A 16,593-nucleotide genomic window follows, 5' to 3' on the forward strand; every position below is an offset into this window, starting at 1 on the left:
AGCATCTGGAGTTTTTTTGCAGTGAAGAGCCTGCTATAATTTGCATGCACATGTACATGTAGGCCTAAATCATTAGCTACCATGATATGCCGTATGCTCATGTACATTTGTACTTAGCCTTGTTCCCAGAACCAATTTTTCTTTATGGAAAGGCTAAATGTGTACTATATATTCAGCTGTATAGGAAATACTGCTATACCTTAATATTTAAGGACTCTTACGTGCAGGTTTGTCTTTCAAGCCATTTAAGAATCTTACATAATCATGAGCAGCTCAACTTCAAAAAGCCAGTCATCCGATCATGGCCAGTCACCAGTACGTATAATAACTGGAGGTGCTGAAGATCGAAACTGTCATACCAGGGAACACGCAATGACGTCAAGCAAACCCTCTGGCCCAGCACCTCCTCCACAGAACCCTCCAGCTACTCAGAAGTTCTACTCGCCCACTCAAACTCCTCCAAATTAGTCTCGTCAAGAACAAGAAAGAAAAAAAATTGTTTAGAGTAGCTTAGTTTATGCTAAAAATATGTCGATTGTAAACTGTGATAGTTGTTCTGTTTAGCTTTAAACCTTGTGTAACGTAGTACACTGTAGTATGATAAGAGTTTAGGAACATAATGCGTTCACTTTGTTACCTTGATTATCTATCAGGCAGCATGTTTGTACTACCTTATGGTGACATCATTTCACGGGTATTAATGTTTGCAAGAATGTTTTTGTCCAAGGAAAATGCAATGAAACCACTTTCGAGTAACTATAATTATACATACGTTAATCAGTTCACAACTTAAAGGGAGGGTGACACGAAAAAATCAACTTTTTAATTTTTGCGTGTTCTAATTGGGACCCAGATGCATGTTATAAAGATTGAAATATTTTAATTAATTATTCATGAAGTTACAGAAGGTTTATTGAGGCAGATTTAGCATCCTGTCTAATTATGGACTTCCTGTTGTGGTTGAATGTGGGCGTGGCTACTACGTGATGTCATAGAAGGAACATGCAAAACTGAATGCAACTCAACTGTAGCTACTATGGTCAACAGATGTGTAGCTGCTGGGTGCTCAAACACTCCTAGTAAAAAAGTAAGCTTGTTTAAGTTTCCCAAAGATGCTGGATTAAGAAAAAAGTGGGGAAAGCAAGTTCAACGAACAAGAGCTCAATGGAAGGCCACTGATCACTCCTTCGTTTGTAGTGAACATTTTACTGATGACAGCTTTGAAATTGACTCAGCTCTTGCTTCTCAATTTGGCCTGAAGAAAAGAAGGCGGCTGAAACCTGAAAGTGTCCCAACAATGATCACCCCAAACAGATCACGAAATTGGTCATAAGAGAAGAGCAGAAGGGAGTGGCATCGGAAGAAAAGGAGTTGTAAGAAAAGGCAACGGCATGAGGTAAAGGTGCTGTTAATCCTTGCATTCTGTAAGCTTAACCAGTACAGATTGTCAATCAAATTATTGCTGGACCCTCACACCTTCCAACTGTCAGTGAGGCTTCTGCTGAAGTCGAATCAGATGATGAACCTAGTCCTAAATACAACCATGTATCAGTGCAAGCCTGTGTTCAAGTTAGCCAAAGAAATGTGTGTACTCAAGTATTGCCAAAAACAAGCACTAAAGGTAAGAGATTCTATGGCCGATAACAATTATACAGTGAAGTGTTTCTATTACTCTAGAAATACAAGTCAAGGTCACACCACTATTTCAAGATGCTGAAGTGCAATGTTTGGAGTATTGTTAGTTTTAAGGTAAGTAGTATGATGTACTGGTTAGATTTGTGAGAAAGTTCTTTTTAATTAGCCGTACAGTATAATTATTGATGTGCAGTAGTAACTAGTAACTCCAATAGAAGTTACCAGGAGTGCATGTCACTGCATTCACACCATTTGCAGAGGAGGATGATCAAAGGTTTTTAGTAAATAATTTGCTACCCAGAAGACTTAATCATCTAACTTTCCTTTGATATCGAGTTCTATCGTATAAGAAAACTGCATCACGTGATCGTATCGAACCTCCTCTGCATTCCTATGTGGACAAACAAAACATTGACAGAAGGCCATAGAATATAGACAGGTTTACAAGCATCGGAAGTTCTCTTGCAGTGAAGAGCGATATAGTGTCATCAATTATTGAACAAGTGAGTGCTGTACATGTACTGGACACGTAGGCCTAAATTGTTAGCTATGATAATTATAATTAATTACAGAAGATTTCAAGCTGGCCGTGGATATGCTACATTAATTGTGTACAATATGAAGTTGAAGTGCATTCAACCATGTGATGACTTGCTAATCAGTAAACGTAATGAACGTTAAATCTGCCAAAATTGTTGTAAAGCAAAAATTCCTTATAAAATTGAGTTTTTAATCGATTTGCTATTGATTTGCTAAACAATACTGAAAAATTGAATAACTCACCCACATCGTGGATTTGTTACGCCTACCACGGAAATCAATGCCAATACTGGGTGTGGCTACTTTGGGTTTAATGTATCACGTGAGCTTGACGGTTGTAATGCTTTACTCTCCATACGTATGTACAGGCTTGTGAGGCATGGAAGCATTCTCAGTGCATGCACTGCTTTAATACGATACTTGACCAGTAATATGTGTACGTATGGAGAGTTGTAGTTCCTTCAAGTTCACATGATACGTTAAATCTGAAATAGCCTCACTCAGTTTAGGTTTCATTTCCGTGGTAGGTGTGACAAACCGTAATGTGGGTGAGTTATTCAATTTCAGCATCGTTTAGCAAATCAAATAGCAACTCGATTTCATAAGGGATTTTTGCTCAACATATAATTAGTGGATTTGGCCTTCTATAAACGAAGGAGATGCTTATAGTTGGCTGCACTTCAATTTTAAGTAGCATAATCAACCAACTTGAAATCTTCCGTATATATATTTTAGTATACCATAATTATGCTCACGTACATGTGTACTACGTAACTATACTACTGACTACTAACAGTAGTACCAAGAGTTTATTAGGACTAATAGTTGTGTCGGAAGTATTGCTGCACCTTAATCAAAGAACTCTTATGTGCAGGTTGTCTTTCAAGCCATCTTGATATATATAAATCATGAGCAATTCGACTTCAAAAAGCCGTTCAGCTGATCATGTCCAGTGGTACACTCCACCAGAACGTATTTCATTTACTGGAGGTAGTAATCCTCGAAACTCTAATACCAAAGAAAAAGCAATGACGCCAAAGAAACCCACTGGCCCACCCCCTCTTCAACAGTACCCTCCACCCACTCACAAGTTCTACACGCCCACTCAAACTCCTCCAAATTAATCTCATCAAGAACAAGAAGGAGATATTGTTAACTGTACAACGTCCACCTACTTAATTGATAAACATGCAGTAGCAATCTTGTGTATAGAAGTCCTTCTCAAAGTAATCACATACATGCAGCTGCAAATTTCCTAATTGCCATTAGCATTTCTATTACATCACCATTCATTTTTTACCTGGGGCTATAGTTTTTGCTCTTATTATATCCTATTGACCAATGAGATTGCTGCATGGGTGATAGTGCAGCAGTGCAAAGTAGGGCATGAATATACATGTACCTACGTATGATGAATATATACCTATCTCCATAGTAACTTGCGATGTGCTATTGGTGCCTGTGCACTTAATGGACGTATTAGACCCTGCCTGTTGTAGAGAAATTTTTCCAACCGAATAATTGAGTACCATATTAGACACTAGTTGATAAGATCTACATGGGAAGTACATGAGAAGTACATGGGAAAAGTGCCTCAGAGTAGGTATACTATGGGACTTAGTGTACCTGCAAATTTACTTAGTATACCTAGTAGTCCATTGTCAAGTAATTGCTCAATCTACTTACATTCTTTTCGACCAAGCATTCAATTAGAGAAAAGTCGAGCCGGAAACAAGGCTAGGTATAGATGTATAGACAATACTGGTAACTACAGCACTGTCTTACATCAGATACCTACGTGGATAATACTTATAGCATGCTAGAAGTTAGTATTTCCAAAGAACTAAGAAGCCAGCGCTTCTGGTCTTGTGCACTTACATACAGTATACTTTACTGGATATTGTCAACTTTAATTTCTGGGCAAATTAGTTCTGTATCCCAACTTTGCTGTGGTCAGCTCATGATTAGTATACAGCGACTCTGGAACCTGGCTTGAAATCAAGAATCTGTGTATGGATGCTATAGTTTCTGACATCGCAGAAACCGTAATTAAGTTTACAGAGCATTACTGTAGTATTTACCAGAGGAGGTACGACAGGAGACAGGTGCAGTGCAGCTCAAATAATTAGCTTCTGACACTCAGCAATAACACACGACGTGGGCGGATAATTAGTGTTCAATCAGAAATTAATTGCTAGAGCTGCACCGTGCCTGTCCTCTGAGTATAAACACTAGTGAACAAACCACACACACATAACCATAAAGAAATTCTACTAACTATATCGCACATGCAGCCACTTGAAGCCAAATTTGGAGTCTTAGTGTAAACTGTGTTGTAAAGAATTTCCCCCAGCCGAATAATAAAAGTCATGACCACCTTAATGCTATTCATGCGATAATTAAGAGACCCACCTGCAGGTTTCTTAAGTAAAAAGAGCTAAAATTTAGAGGTCTCTATCCTATAGCCAGGTTTGAATTCAAGTTCTGTATAAAGATCTTGCCCAAAAGAGGTGAGTACTCTCTTAGTCACACAGGGTTTCTTTCAGGATTGCACACTTAGTGGGGGTTCCAAATATTAAGCAGGTGATCGACAAGGTGCAGGTAGGAAATTTAGTGGGTGGCAAAATATTTCAAGCGGATGAAATTAATCTACTAACCCACACTGAAATAAACCCTGTCTATATGTACTATATAATTATAGTGATCTTCGATGTTGTATGCGGTAAATCTACGTGATATTTTTTTTTACTCAAGCTTTTATTTTATATGTTGTCTATCACAGAAATCGTATATAGTCATGGGATCATGTGAGTCTAAGCAAAGGCGACATTACCAGAGTTGCTTGTGTCGCGGATGCCTAAGAGCTCTACTTAGTTGTTGTGGATATAGATATGCTCAAAAATCACAGAGAAATGCTCCCTGTTCGACTCGTGTCAGTATTTGTGTTGATTCTGAAGAGAGAGCTTTGATACCCGAGCAACCCACTGGCCCACCCCCTCCCCCACACAATCCCCCACCCACTCAGAAGTTTTTCACGCCTACTCCTCCAGTTCCTCCAGCTCCTCCAAATTAGCCTCACAAGAAAAGACGAGAAAACTGCTTAGAATAGCATAGTTATGATACATGCACACTGTAAGCTTTGGTAGTGGATACTGTTATGTTTTTGTGCTTTAGAGGCCCTCTTAATGTTTGTAACTAATGTTTGTCTCATCAAGAACAAGGAATTAATTTATGCCACAAAAATTAATGTAAACTTTGCTGGAGGAGATATAATTTGCTGTTATTTTTTGTTTTGTATCACTGTGCAGTTTTTATTATAGTGTGTATATAGTATGGGAGTTTAGGAACACAATGCTTTCACTTGTTACCTTGATTATCAAGGCAGCATGTTTGTACTTAGTAATAATAAAATTATAGCAGGAGTCATGAACTCCTGGTAATAGTATAATACTGCTACATTAATTACTATAGTACGATTTATTACGTACAGGCCTGGTTATTTCATACGTACATTGCCTAGCTCACTAACTACCCCTTGCAGGGACCTCCCTAGTCATGCACTCACTCCCCCTCCCTTTCTGTGACCCCCTTAGTTCATGCACACTGTATCCCCTTCAGTGACGCCCTAGTTCATGCACTCACTCCCCCTGCACCCGAGCGTGGATGCAGTTGTCCTGTCCAGAGTGACTCAAGGCTACGAGGCCGAGGAGCTATGTGACTGGGCTGATAATTATGGAACGCCGTTTGCGACAAAATTCAGGCAGAATCTGATAGGCGTGTGCATCCAATATAAAATCGATTTTTGAAGATCGATTTTTAATAATCGATTTTTTACAGTTGATTTTCGATTTACACGTGAACGATCTTTGACAATCGATCTGATAATCGATTTTTGAAATTCAATTTTTAATAATCGATTTTTGAAATTCGATTTTTGATAATCTTTGATAATCGATTTTTAAAAATGGATTTTTGAAATTCGATTTTTGATAATCGATTTTTAAAAATGGATTACAAAAATCACAATTGATTGATATACTAGCCTCGAATCCAGGCCGATTAAAATGGATTCAAGGCTACAGTTAGACTGGAAACCACGCCCCTTCTTTGTAGGGAAAGAGGGCGTGGTTTCAGTCTAGGCTACAGTTAGGCCGCCCTTGAAACTCAGAACATGCACAAACTCCTTCTCCGCGGCCTGGAATCAAAGCTTGGCTTGGTTAGCTATCTCACATGATAGACTATAACGCAAAAGCGAAACATTATTGTTTTTTGGAACCATTAAAAAGGAGGGCCATAAGTCACAGTAAAAATCATTAATTTTAGAACTGCTCAGTTGGTGCTATCTTATTTAGTTTTTTCATGCACCCATTTTTGTATGCTTTCTCGCCAGCACTGTTTTATTTGGCCATCTTGTGTGTGCTTAGAGAAAGAGCTGAGAAAGAGTTTGGTGATTCCAGATAGAATAGAAGTCATGAATAGTGGCTTCTTCAATGGATAGTATCACGTGATACAGCTTTAGACAGGGGCCCCCCCCAGCCCACCTTCAGAGCAGTTCTAAAATCGATTATCAAAAATCGAATTTCAATAATGATTATCAAAAATCAAAAATCGAATTTCAAAAATCAGATCGATTGTCAAAGATCGTTCACGTGTAAATCAACTGTAAAAAATCGATTATTAAAAATCTATCTTCAAAAATCGATTTTATATTGGATGCACACGCCTATCACATTCTGCCTGAATTTTGTCGCAAACGGCGTTCCATAGATAATGAGTGGTGGGTGTGGCTGCATGAGACTATTGCAAGGATTGTAGTGTACTCCAGCAGCTTTAAATTTGTGTGTGTGTAACTATCAGCATTAATTTTATTGCAACGGTATATACATGTATGAATGTCGATGGCATTTATGGGTGTACTGTAATTAAGAAATTAGATCCACAGAATTGAATTTAAGGCAACTAAAGGAATCCCCGAACCATTGATTAAACGGGGGGAGTTGAACATTTCAACAGCCATAACTTTAGTACCGTTGCTTCAATGTTTATAATTTTCTGAAAGCTTATAAGGAACATTTTCAAATGATGTGTCCCATTAAAATGTGTTTTCTATCAATCAGTTCAAGTACTCATTACCCCCCCCCCTCACACACACACACACACACACACACACACACACACACGCATTCCAGCCCTGGATACTCTCAGTTTTCCTGGCGTCCCTGAGCCCTCACTTTGAGCAGTTGTCGCTGTTGGCACGGCAACACGACAACACCCTCTCATCAACCACCTCCGATCATAATACACCTTTGAACTCTTTAACCTTTAACGAGGACTCTTCCCTACCCCCCACGAACAGATAGACGGACTATTACGGACCCCCCAATCTAGCACTACTACAGAGTCTAATTGTGTTCTATCATGACTGTACAATTTATTGTGTGTATTTTGATGTGTTGAATGGATTACGTATTATAACTAACTTATTTATTGACAGATTTCCTTTAATATATACATGTAGTTTTTCTCATGCTGGGGGGGTCTTACTGTGATATGGTAAAGAGCATAATTATAATAAAACGTGGATACACTGTTTTGGTAAGGAGCACCTCAGTAATAAGTTAGATTCATACAACAAAACAATGCTTTGTACAAAACACACACGTATAAAGAAGGGAACAGACCACTATGACTATAGCTAGCTAGATCTCATCATCAAGGACATGTCAAGAAGCGATATGAGAATGTACTGGATCAGAGGAGGGGCCAGTACCACACTAGGTAAGTGTACATAATTAATTATAAGCTCTATAGGTACCATAAATCCAGTTACCCAAACACATATATAATTATACACACACACAGCTCAGGTTAGCTTGTTGATGTTGATGCTACTTGCCACCCAAACTATCTCCAAAGCAACCACCTCTACCCAAAAAGCTTGTCGAACCTGTAGCTCATCAGTACCGGCCAACTGCACCATTGATATTAACAACAACATTAACACAGTAGTAAACTGTCACGTCAACTTCAGCAGCTGTCCAATTGAAAATTGTACAAATGAAAAATTCTGTGCGTACCGTTTTGATGGCTTCTCAAAAAGCACAATACTTGATTTGACAATATTTAAGTGGGATTTTAAATCCGATTGTACTACAACTGAAGTTGTGCCCAATAGATGTACTTTTACCGACAAGGATCCTTTTTTTAATTGTGTTGATGGAGTTAGCAGTGAGAACGGCTCTAACCCTGAGGTGGTTGAATATCAAACGAAATTTAACTTACCTTTGCCAACAGAACGTGAGTAAGAGTGCATTGATACCTGTCTATGGTCACCCTATGAGCAGTTCACCCTCTCATTGTATACAATACAGCCATTAATTATTGGGCCAACAGCCTCCATTGCACCTGGTATTTAGCAGGCCACCTCTTTATTAGCTGTTGGTCTGCCCAAGGGTGACCCTTATAGAAAGGTTTCATATTGTACACACACACACACACAAACACAATTATGCCCTTACATGTATATACTGTAACTGTTGCTATAGCTACGCACTCTATGAACTTTGTGATATTATCCATACCATTGCCAACACTATCGATAGAGTTAACTCACTTAATCAAATAGTTTATTTCCGAGGATTGTTCACAAACATATAATTGTGGCACAGATTGTCTGCATCATCCTACGCACTGTCACAACTATCGTATATAGTTTTGGGCTGTTGGCTGATAATGATATTGTTTGGTTCAACATTTCTCTTTCTCTCTACTTAACAGAACCCACTACTCCACTCCCTGTGATTAATTGTACTACCTGTACCGTCACCAGCATTGTCATAACAATCATTCTATTTATCGTTCTCCTGCTGATCTTAATCTTCTGTCTGTATAAACTGCGACGTAAGATCCAAATTCCGACAGCGATTCGATCTCAACAAACCAGTTTTATCAACCCAGTCAACCAGCACTCGTGGCAGCTGCTAGAAAGCATCGGACATGGTCGCTACGGTTTCGTATATCGTGCCAAATATCGCGGGGAAATTGTTGCCGTGAAGATATACACATCGCAAGGACGGTCAGCTTTTGAGACCGAGCAAAATCTCTACTCAATGGAATCTACCTTTCACTGCAATATACTCGAGTACATCGGCTGTGAGATGAGGGGATCAGGAATTACCACCGAGCGTGCGTTATTGACACGCTACTATCAACTTGGCTCGCTGGATAATTATCTCCGTTCTCGTGTGTTGAGTTGGCAACAGGCGTGTGTAATGATCCATACTGTGGCCGAGGGACTCACTCACTTGCACTCCGAGTACTACCGCAACTCGGCTGGGATTATGGCCGAGAAGTACCCCGTGGCACACAGGTGGGTGGGTGGGTGTGGTCTGTTACCATAGTGCACGCTTATATATAATATGCAAATCGTGTACCCTGATTTTATAGTTATAACCTGTTTGTATCTAGGTATTTCCTGAGCAGGAAATATTGTGTATGTAGTTGAAATCTGATCAGGAGCCAGTTTGCCTTTTGTACATAGTACATTAATGCAGTGATTGTCTGGGTGGTGTCTTTGTTTGGCTGTGTCTGTATCAATTAACATACCATTGCCCATATACTTACATGCCATGGTGTTAACTCAATAAGTGTGGAGACACACTAGACACGTCTCGCCTTATAGTGCTGCCTAGCAACTCGATGAGCTCGTAACCCTCTGTGATTATAGTGTGTGGGAGTTTACAATTCACTTGAAACAGGAACTGTAGTTTTTAATTAATTATCTCTGTCGAAAATGTTTTCTTATTTGACATAATAATGATTACATCACTGCAATGAGTCTATATATAGATCTTTTCGTTTGTACATGCATGCCATATAAAGTACGTATAACTTGGATGTTTGTTCTGCAATGAACCTGTTTTCAGAGCTAACTTTGAGAGACCATAACTTGAGTTAGGAACAGTCAATTTTACAACTAAAAATTGCATAATTTGTCCATTTTCTGATAATTTTATTAAAATGTTTGCTGAGCCATAATTATTATTAAAGGTCTATCTCATGGCAGATTTTTCTGATTAGTGGTCCATGCCTGCAGCAGTTTCTGTCTCAATATTTTTGAACCACGTATCCCCCCACACACACAGGGATGTGAAGTCGGCCAACGTGCTTGTGAGGAGTGACAGCGGGGACTGTGTGATCAGTGACCTCGGCTTTGCTCTGATTCTGGACGGAAAACAAACCACAAACACTGTACAGGTAATCACATGACAGTCACATGTGTATACAGTTACGAATCTCATCATAATTTATTATTAGTTCGAAGTCCTAACATACACTGAATGTCACATGTGTATCACATGTGTATAGCCAGTCTGTTTGTAACCGCCCCCCCACCCTACACACACTCACACTTATTGGCTGTATCGAGTAACGTTAGCTCTTATATATATACATTGTACGTACTTCCCCCCACACCCACACACCCACCCACGTCCAGGCTGGGACGTATCGCTACATGGCCCCTGAGGCACTGGATGCACGAGTGAACTTGCATGACTTGCAGTCGTTTAAACAGATTGATGTGTACTCCCTCGCCCTGGTCATGTGGGAGGTCATGTCACGCACCTGCGTCCTCACGGGTCAGTAAACACACCTTAGTACAAGTGCACACATGGTCCTAAGAGTCTACCCAGAGGAGGTCCGACAGGCGCGGTGCAGCTCAAGTAATTAGCCTCTGATTACTCTCAGTAAAAACATACGACGTGGGCGATGCGTGGGCAGATAATTAATGTTCAATCACAGGCTAATTGCCTGAGCTGCACCGCGCCTGTCGTACCTCCTCTAGAGTCTACCCATCCACCTACCACACGGGAGTATGGCCTCCCACAACGGGCACGCCCTCTCACGGGGTGTCTTAACAGCCTTGTATTTGGGCCTAAATTATCGGTTTAATGCTGTCAGTGTTCTTCTCTTTGCCCAGTGGTCTGATATCAATCATAATTTTGAGGAAAGCATGGAACCATCTTAGACTCACTCTCACTTTTCCCACAGAGGAGGAAGTCCCCGGTTATCAACTACCGTACAAGGAGGAGGCGGGGCCTAACCCCTCCCTCGAGCGACTCAAGGACATCGTAGTCACTCGGAAACTTCGCCCATCTCTGCCTGCCATTTGGGGAAACCACGAGGTGAGCTGTGTTGCTGCAATGTCAGCTGTGTTTCTATAAACTGAAAATATCCCCTCATGCCCATGTACTATCTATAACTTAGAATACCCTTAGTTCAATGTACTGTCATAAGTAGCTTGTAGACCCCTCAGGGCGTTTGTACGTCCTTTGATACTTCAACAACAGTGTTCCTATCACTTGTAGTTCAGTAGTATTGTTTATGATACTGTGTTTTAATCCCAAAAGAGGTAAAAAGTCATTTTGTATCTTAGTGGTCAGACTAGTATATAGACTGCAAGTTAGCTACAGTCTAGCCTTAAAAAGGAATTGTTTTTACTTCTGGTAGCCTGGTAGCTAGAGTGCTATTGCTATGTGTGCTCAGAGCTAATTGCTTTGAAAGAGATGATGTCTACTAACATTAGTATCTACAATGGATCTCTCGAGTTTCCGCTATGGAAACCACTAGTGTCAATCATAGCCGCGAAGAGATCACACTAGTGCATCAACATGTCTGTCTGTCTGTTTGTCTGTCATGGACCGGCACAATGATATAATTATTATTATTATATAATGTTACATAATAACTAGGAGCATGTTTGGGGCTAGCCTCCTTCACAGGCCTTGGAAGGGCGGCCTGGGATCGAGGCTAGTTTGGGGCTAGCCTCCTTCACAGGCCTTGGAAGGGTACAGAGGGAAATCGTATCTACATCAGACTACTCAGTCCACAATCATTTGATTTAATCAATATCAATATAAGATACCACGTTTAAATTAATTAGTTCATCACTGTGTACTACTATCTTCAACAAATACACAATTCACTCGCTTGCCTCAAACTAGCCTCGATCCCAGGCTGCCCTTCCAAGGCCTGTGAAGGAGGCTAGCCTCAAACTAGCCTCGATCCCAGGCCGCCCTTCCAAGGCCTGTGAAGGAGGCTAGCCCCAAACTAGCTTCGATCCCAGGCCGCCCTTCCAAGGCCTGTGAAGGAGGCTAGCCCCAAACTAGCCTCGATCCCAGGCCGCCTTCCAAGGCCCGTGAAGGAGGCTAGCCCCAAACTAGCCTCGATCCCAGGCCGCCTTCCAAGGCCCGTGAAGGAGGCTAGCCCCAAACATGCTCCTAGCTATCATATCCATCAGATGTTGTTGTTCAAGTGTATCTCAACGTACCATGCACGTGGGTGACCATAGTCTTGTCTTTGATAGTGTACCTAGTACTACCTACTGTAATTGAGAGTTTGGAATCGTTACTTCCCCAAGTTCTAGTGGGTACGGACCTAATTGATTGTGTCGTTACCTATGCAGTACTTGATTTACTCTGGTACATGTACCTATTGGTACTAGCTGTGTTTCTGTAAACTAAAAATACCACCTTAGGGCGTTCATTGTGTGTACGTGCTGATCCGTACGGTTAGTTTAACAACGGTGTTATCACTCGATCAGTATCACTTGTAGTTTAGAAAGCTAGTACAGTGTTTATGTATTGGAAGTTATAGGTTTCTCTTTAATTGTTGTGTATCCCAAGAGATAAAAAACCATATCTTAGTTCAGATCAGGTCAGGCTAGTCCACTACCAAGTTAGCTATATACAGTCCATTAGTTCTAGCCTTAAAAAAGAACAATAATTTATAATTATAGCTGCTCTTTTCACTGCTGGTAGCCTGATAGCTAGAGTCCTATTGCTAGTTAGTCTATATGTGTCCAAGAGTTGCTTTGAATGATGATGTCTGCTAACATGAGTCTCTACAATGGCTCTCTCGAGTTTCCGCTATGGAGACCATTAGTGTCTTTTAACTTGTCTCTATTTGTCGGAGTGTTCTACAACTCTCTTTATGAACATTTCCGTGTTTGTGGCTTTACTAAAGAGTAAAATCAATCATAAGCCATTGCTTGTCTTGTATGGATCTCTGTTGCTAGGGGTTTGTGTGGACAAGATTCTGATTTGCGTTGATCAAATTGTCAACTCTCCAAGTTATATGCGTTATTGCGAATGCATGAACTTCACTCTTGTGACTCTGGCTATGCCGAGAATTTTCTTTATAGTGTACTTTATTGTCGTGGTCACTTGTCAGAGCGTACTTCAGTTGTTGGTAATGAAAGGAAATCAAGAAGTGCAGAATAGCTACAAGAAAAGTGTGGGCTGTCTGTTGCTCTCGACTGTTGTAGCAGTTTTTTGGACTGTTTTGTTCTCTGCCAGTAGCTTTCTCAGCGAGTTTCCACTGCATTGTCACTCGTTTTGCATCGATTCACCCGATAACAGTGCTTTTGTGAGCACCACAGATTGGAGCTTATTCGTCGTTGTTGCCTTTATTGCCTTCACTCTACTACCTTGCGTCGTAGTCACTTTGTCGGTGTCAATTTGGGCGTTTTACATATTCAAGAAAAAGTTTATAGTCCGAAACAATCCCAAGGATGCTAGTTTTAGTCGACGCATTCTCCTGTTGCCCGTATTGATGGTATCGCTGCTGTTTTGCACTAGTCTGTTGAGCTATCTGGCTACTATAGTAACGGGTGAGATTTTGGAGAAGGATCATTTGGAACCATTTTTTGGAAACTTGGCAAATTTTATGTCTGATTTTGAGTATTTTGTGCTGGATTTGTTGCATGCCCTCTCCTGTCCTCTTGTCATTCTGTATCTTTATACTCGAGTTAAGTCAACTTGGAGGAGAATGCTGTCTTGTAAGAAAAGCGACACAATTAACAGTACTCCCGATCATTTCCACAAGAGTGACTTGTCACACACTGGAGAGTTGACCCCCACGAACTCTGTTAGCTTGTAACTATATAGAAATGACTACAATGTGCTGTGTGTACATTCTTGTGACAGTTTGTTTGTATCATGTGATATGTTTATTGTGGTACTTGTCTTTGATGGTGTTACTGTGTGTACATCAAGTTCTAGTGGGTAGGATCTAATTGATTGTCTGTCTTCCCAGTACTTGTCCTTTACCAGTACATGTACTTGTCTTTTACCAGTACATGATGTATTATTCTTCAACTCTGGTACATGTACCTACTATTACTATATGTAATATGTTCGTGAGCTATTTCCCTGTCCTAACCCCCTCACTCACACACACACACACACCCATCCACCACACACCTACACACACACACACACACATACACATATACACACACACACACACAGACGCTCAACTCCCTGCAAGAGACTCTGTACGAGTGTTGGGATGACGACGCCGAGGCCCGACTGTCAGCTGCCAATGTTTCGTTACGTATGAAACAACTCATTGCGACAAACATAAACGATATTGCTCGTCAAGATAGCACCCAGACAACAGCTGTGCCAACAACCTCTATAATACCAGCTGAGGCTGTGGCTATGAACAGACCAACAGAGCATTCCCAATCCAGCCCACCCCCATACTACAGTCCAACTGATCCTATTCCATTCCAACAACAATCTGATATTTCTAGGCAAGAAAGTACTTCTGCCATTACTACACTACAATCTGATACCGTGGAAACCGACGAGCAGGCAGAACATTCTCAATCTGGACCTCCTCCTTATTATGGACCAACAGCTGAAGACTATCTTTTATTCCAGCAAACCACATTCCCGTTCAATCGAGGTCCCATTCGGGCCCAACAGAGGCACCAAGTTTCGATGCCGCATATATGCAGTGACACTGAACATTCTCGAACCCCCCGAGGGCATATGGCTGCCCGCTGCACACACAGCCTGAGGAGCAGCTACCACTACGAGCAAGAAATGAGACAGCTGAACAATTTCAATAAGAGTGAGTCACTCTCGTTAAGGAACATGGCAACTGCTCAAGAATCTGTTGGCGAGATGGAGGAGGAGATTAGAGAGCTGAGTCAATCACCCTTAGGCACTACGTTGGAGGAAAGAATAGACGACATGATGAGTGAGGCAGCGACTCGCGAGGATGACAATATGGCATCACCAGATAGACAGCAGCTCGATATTTCCGATTTTACCCTAAACTTGAATTCTGATTCCGGTATTCTCAATGCACATTCTGACCTGTCCCATTCTGATACCACTGGCCTTGTCCCTGCGGAGTCTGATACGGACGCTCTTACAAGTTCCGTGGATAGCGGAGTGCTGTCAATCGATCAAGACAAGATGGTGGAAGGAGCTACAAACTTTAGATGTCTTCCTCATACTGAGAACAATGAAAACAGTGCGTCCACTGTCACTAGTGTGTAGTAAGAAACTAAAATAAGTTCACCTTTTTAAAATTTCACATCAATCATTTAATCATCACTCAACAACTATTTTTGTATGGCTGTGCGTAATGTTTGCATATACATGTATGTACATGTTTGACAGAATTAATCGAACAAAAATGATAAGTAAAATAATAGCACGCAGGTAAAGGACGTACAGATAATAATTAGATAATTATACTCTCTAATAAAGGTTTAATTTTAATTGTTGCTATATACTATATTCATGGTTGCTAGTCATGATGTTCCTTGTACCACCCAGCAGCCATGTCCTTGATGGCACCCTCTTTCGGAAGGTTGGCTTTTTCTCGTGCCTTCAAAAACTCGTCCATCACATAGTTGGAGGGCATGTCTGGTATGTCGGGAAGATCGTCGGTAGTGGCCTGCACATGTGTACAAAATGTATAGTATAACGTACCATTTCACTGTATTACGTACTACATGTACTAAGCGATTCTGTGTCCTTGAATTTTCCCAGTATCTCCTCCAAAGCTATATATTAGACAACTTTATTTTTTGTTTTCTAGTCCTTTGGTTATAGTTGCTATACCGACACACCACACCCACTAGCCTCCTACACCATGGTGCTCAGCCCTCCAGTGAGGGACGGTCCTTTGAGACTGTCACTATTTCCTTCATCACTGAGTCGTAGGGGGAATCACCAGGTGAGTTCAATTGTATTGCAGGACCAGAGGAGGTCCGACATGCGTGCACGAATCACTACAAGTTCAGTGCATTGTGGCCAGGCATTATCACGTGACACCGCAATGACATCAATGCACTGAACTTGTAGTGATTCGTGCACGCATGTCGGACCTCTTCTGTTGCAGGACTACTGAATATTGTCCCATCCATCCATACACTTATAAGCATTGAGAACTATACGTACACGCATGCATGTAATTATCTGCTGAATTTTGTCTATCTAATGCTTGCAGCCAATACAATCACTGTCAGTGACGTGTGTATGTACGTGTATTTTGCACTGTGAACAACAACAACTGTGTACGTACACACAATGCACGTGTATCTGATTGTGCAAA

At 41.0% G+C, this 16,593-nt stretch overlaps 1 protein-coding gene and 2 long non-coding RNA genes across 4 annotated transcripts; 2 read left to right on the forward strand and 1 right to left on the reverse strand.

The window, feature by feature from the left end:
• The first annotated feature begins 1,444 nt into the window (after positions 1-1,444).
• On the forward strand, positions 1,445-7,642 carry LOC135343727 (uncharacterized). 2 transcript variants are annotated; one of them, XR_010397221.1, is made up of 6 exons: positions 1,445-1,621; positions 1,678-1,749; positions 1,894-2,138; positions 3,050-4,685; positions 4,958-5,727; positions 5,805-7,642. It is a non-coding gene; the product is annotated as an uncharacterized LOC135343727 (long non-coding RNA). The 2 variants fall into 2 exon arrangements; XR_010397220.1 differs by having other exon boundaries at positions 4,958-7,642.
• A 156-nt stretch (positions 7,643-7,798) lies between these two features.
• On the forward strand, positions 7,799-15,670 carry LOC135343731 (activin receptor type-2A-like). Its single transcript, XM_064540735.1, has 7 exons — positions 7,799-7,953; positions 8,038-8,472; positions 8,953-9,544; positions 10,320-10,431; positions 10,673-10,814; positions 11,227-11,360; positions 14,487-15,670. The coding sequence occupies exons 1-7, from the start codon at positions 7,896-7,898 to the stop codon at positions 15,528-15,530; spliced, it is 2,517 nt and encodes an 838-aa protein (XP_064396805.1). The 5' UTR covers positions 7,799-7,895; the 3' UTR covers positions 15,531-15,670.
• LOC135343736 (uncharacterized) lies at positions 15,577-16,301 on the reverse strand. Its single transcript, XR_010397223.1, has 2 exons — positions 15,989-16,301; positions 15,577-15,933 (listed from the first exon to the last, which is right to left on the reverse strand). It is a non-coding gene; the product is annotated as an uncharacterized LOC135343736 (long non-coding RNA).
• Positions 16,302-16,593: the final 292 nt, after the last annotated feature.

This window comes from Halichondria panicea, chromosome 11 (genome assembly GCF_963675165.1).
Source record: "Halichondria panicea chromosome 11, odHalPani1.1, whole genome shotgun sequence".
NCBI lineage: Eukaryota > Metazoa > Porifera > Demospongiae > Suberitida > Halichondriidae > Halichondria > Halichondria panicea.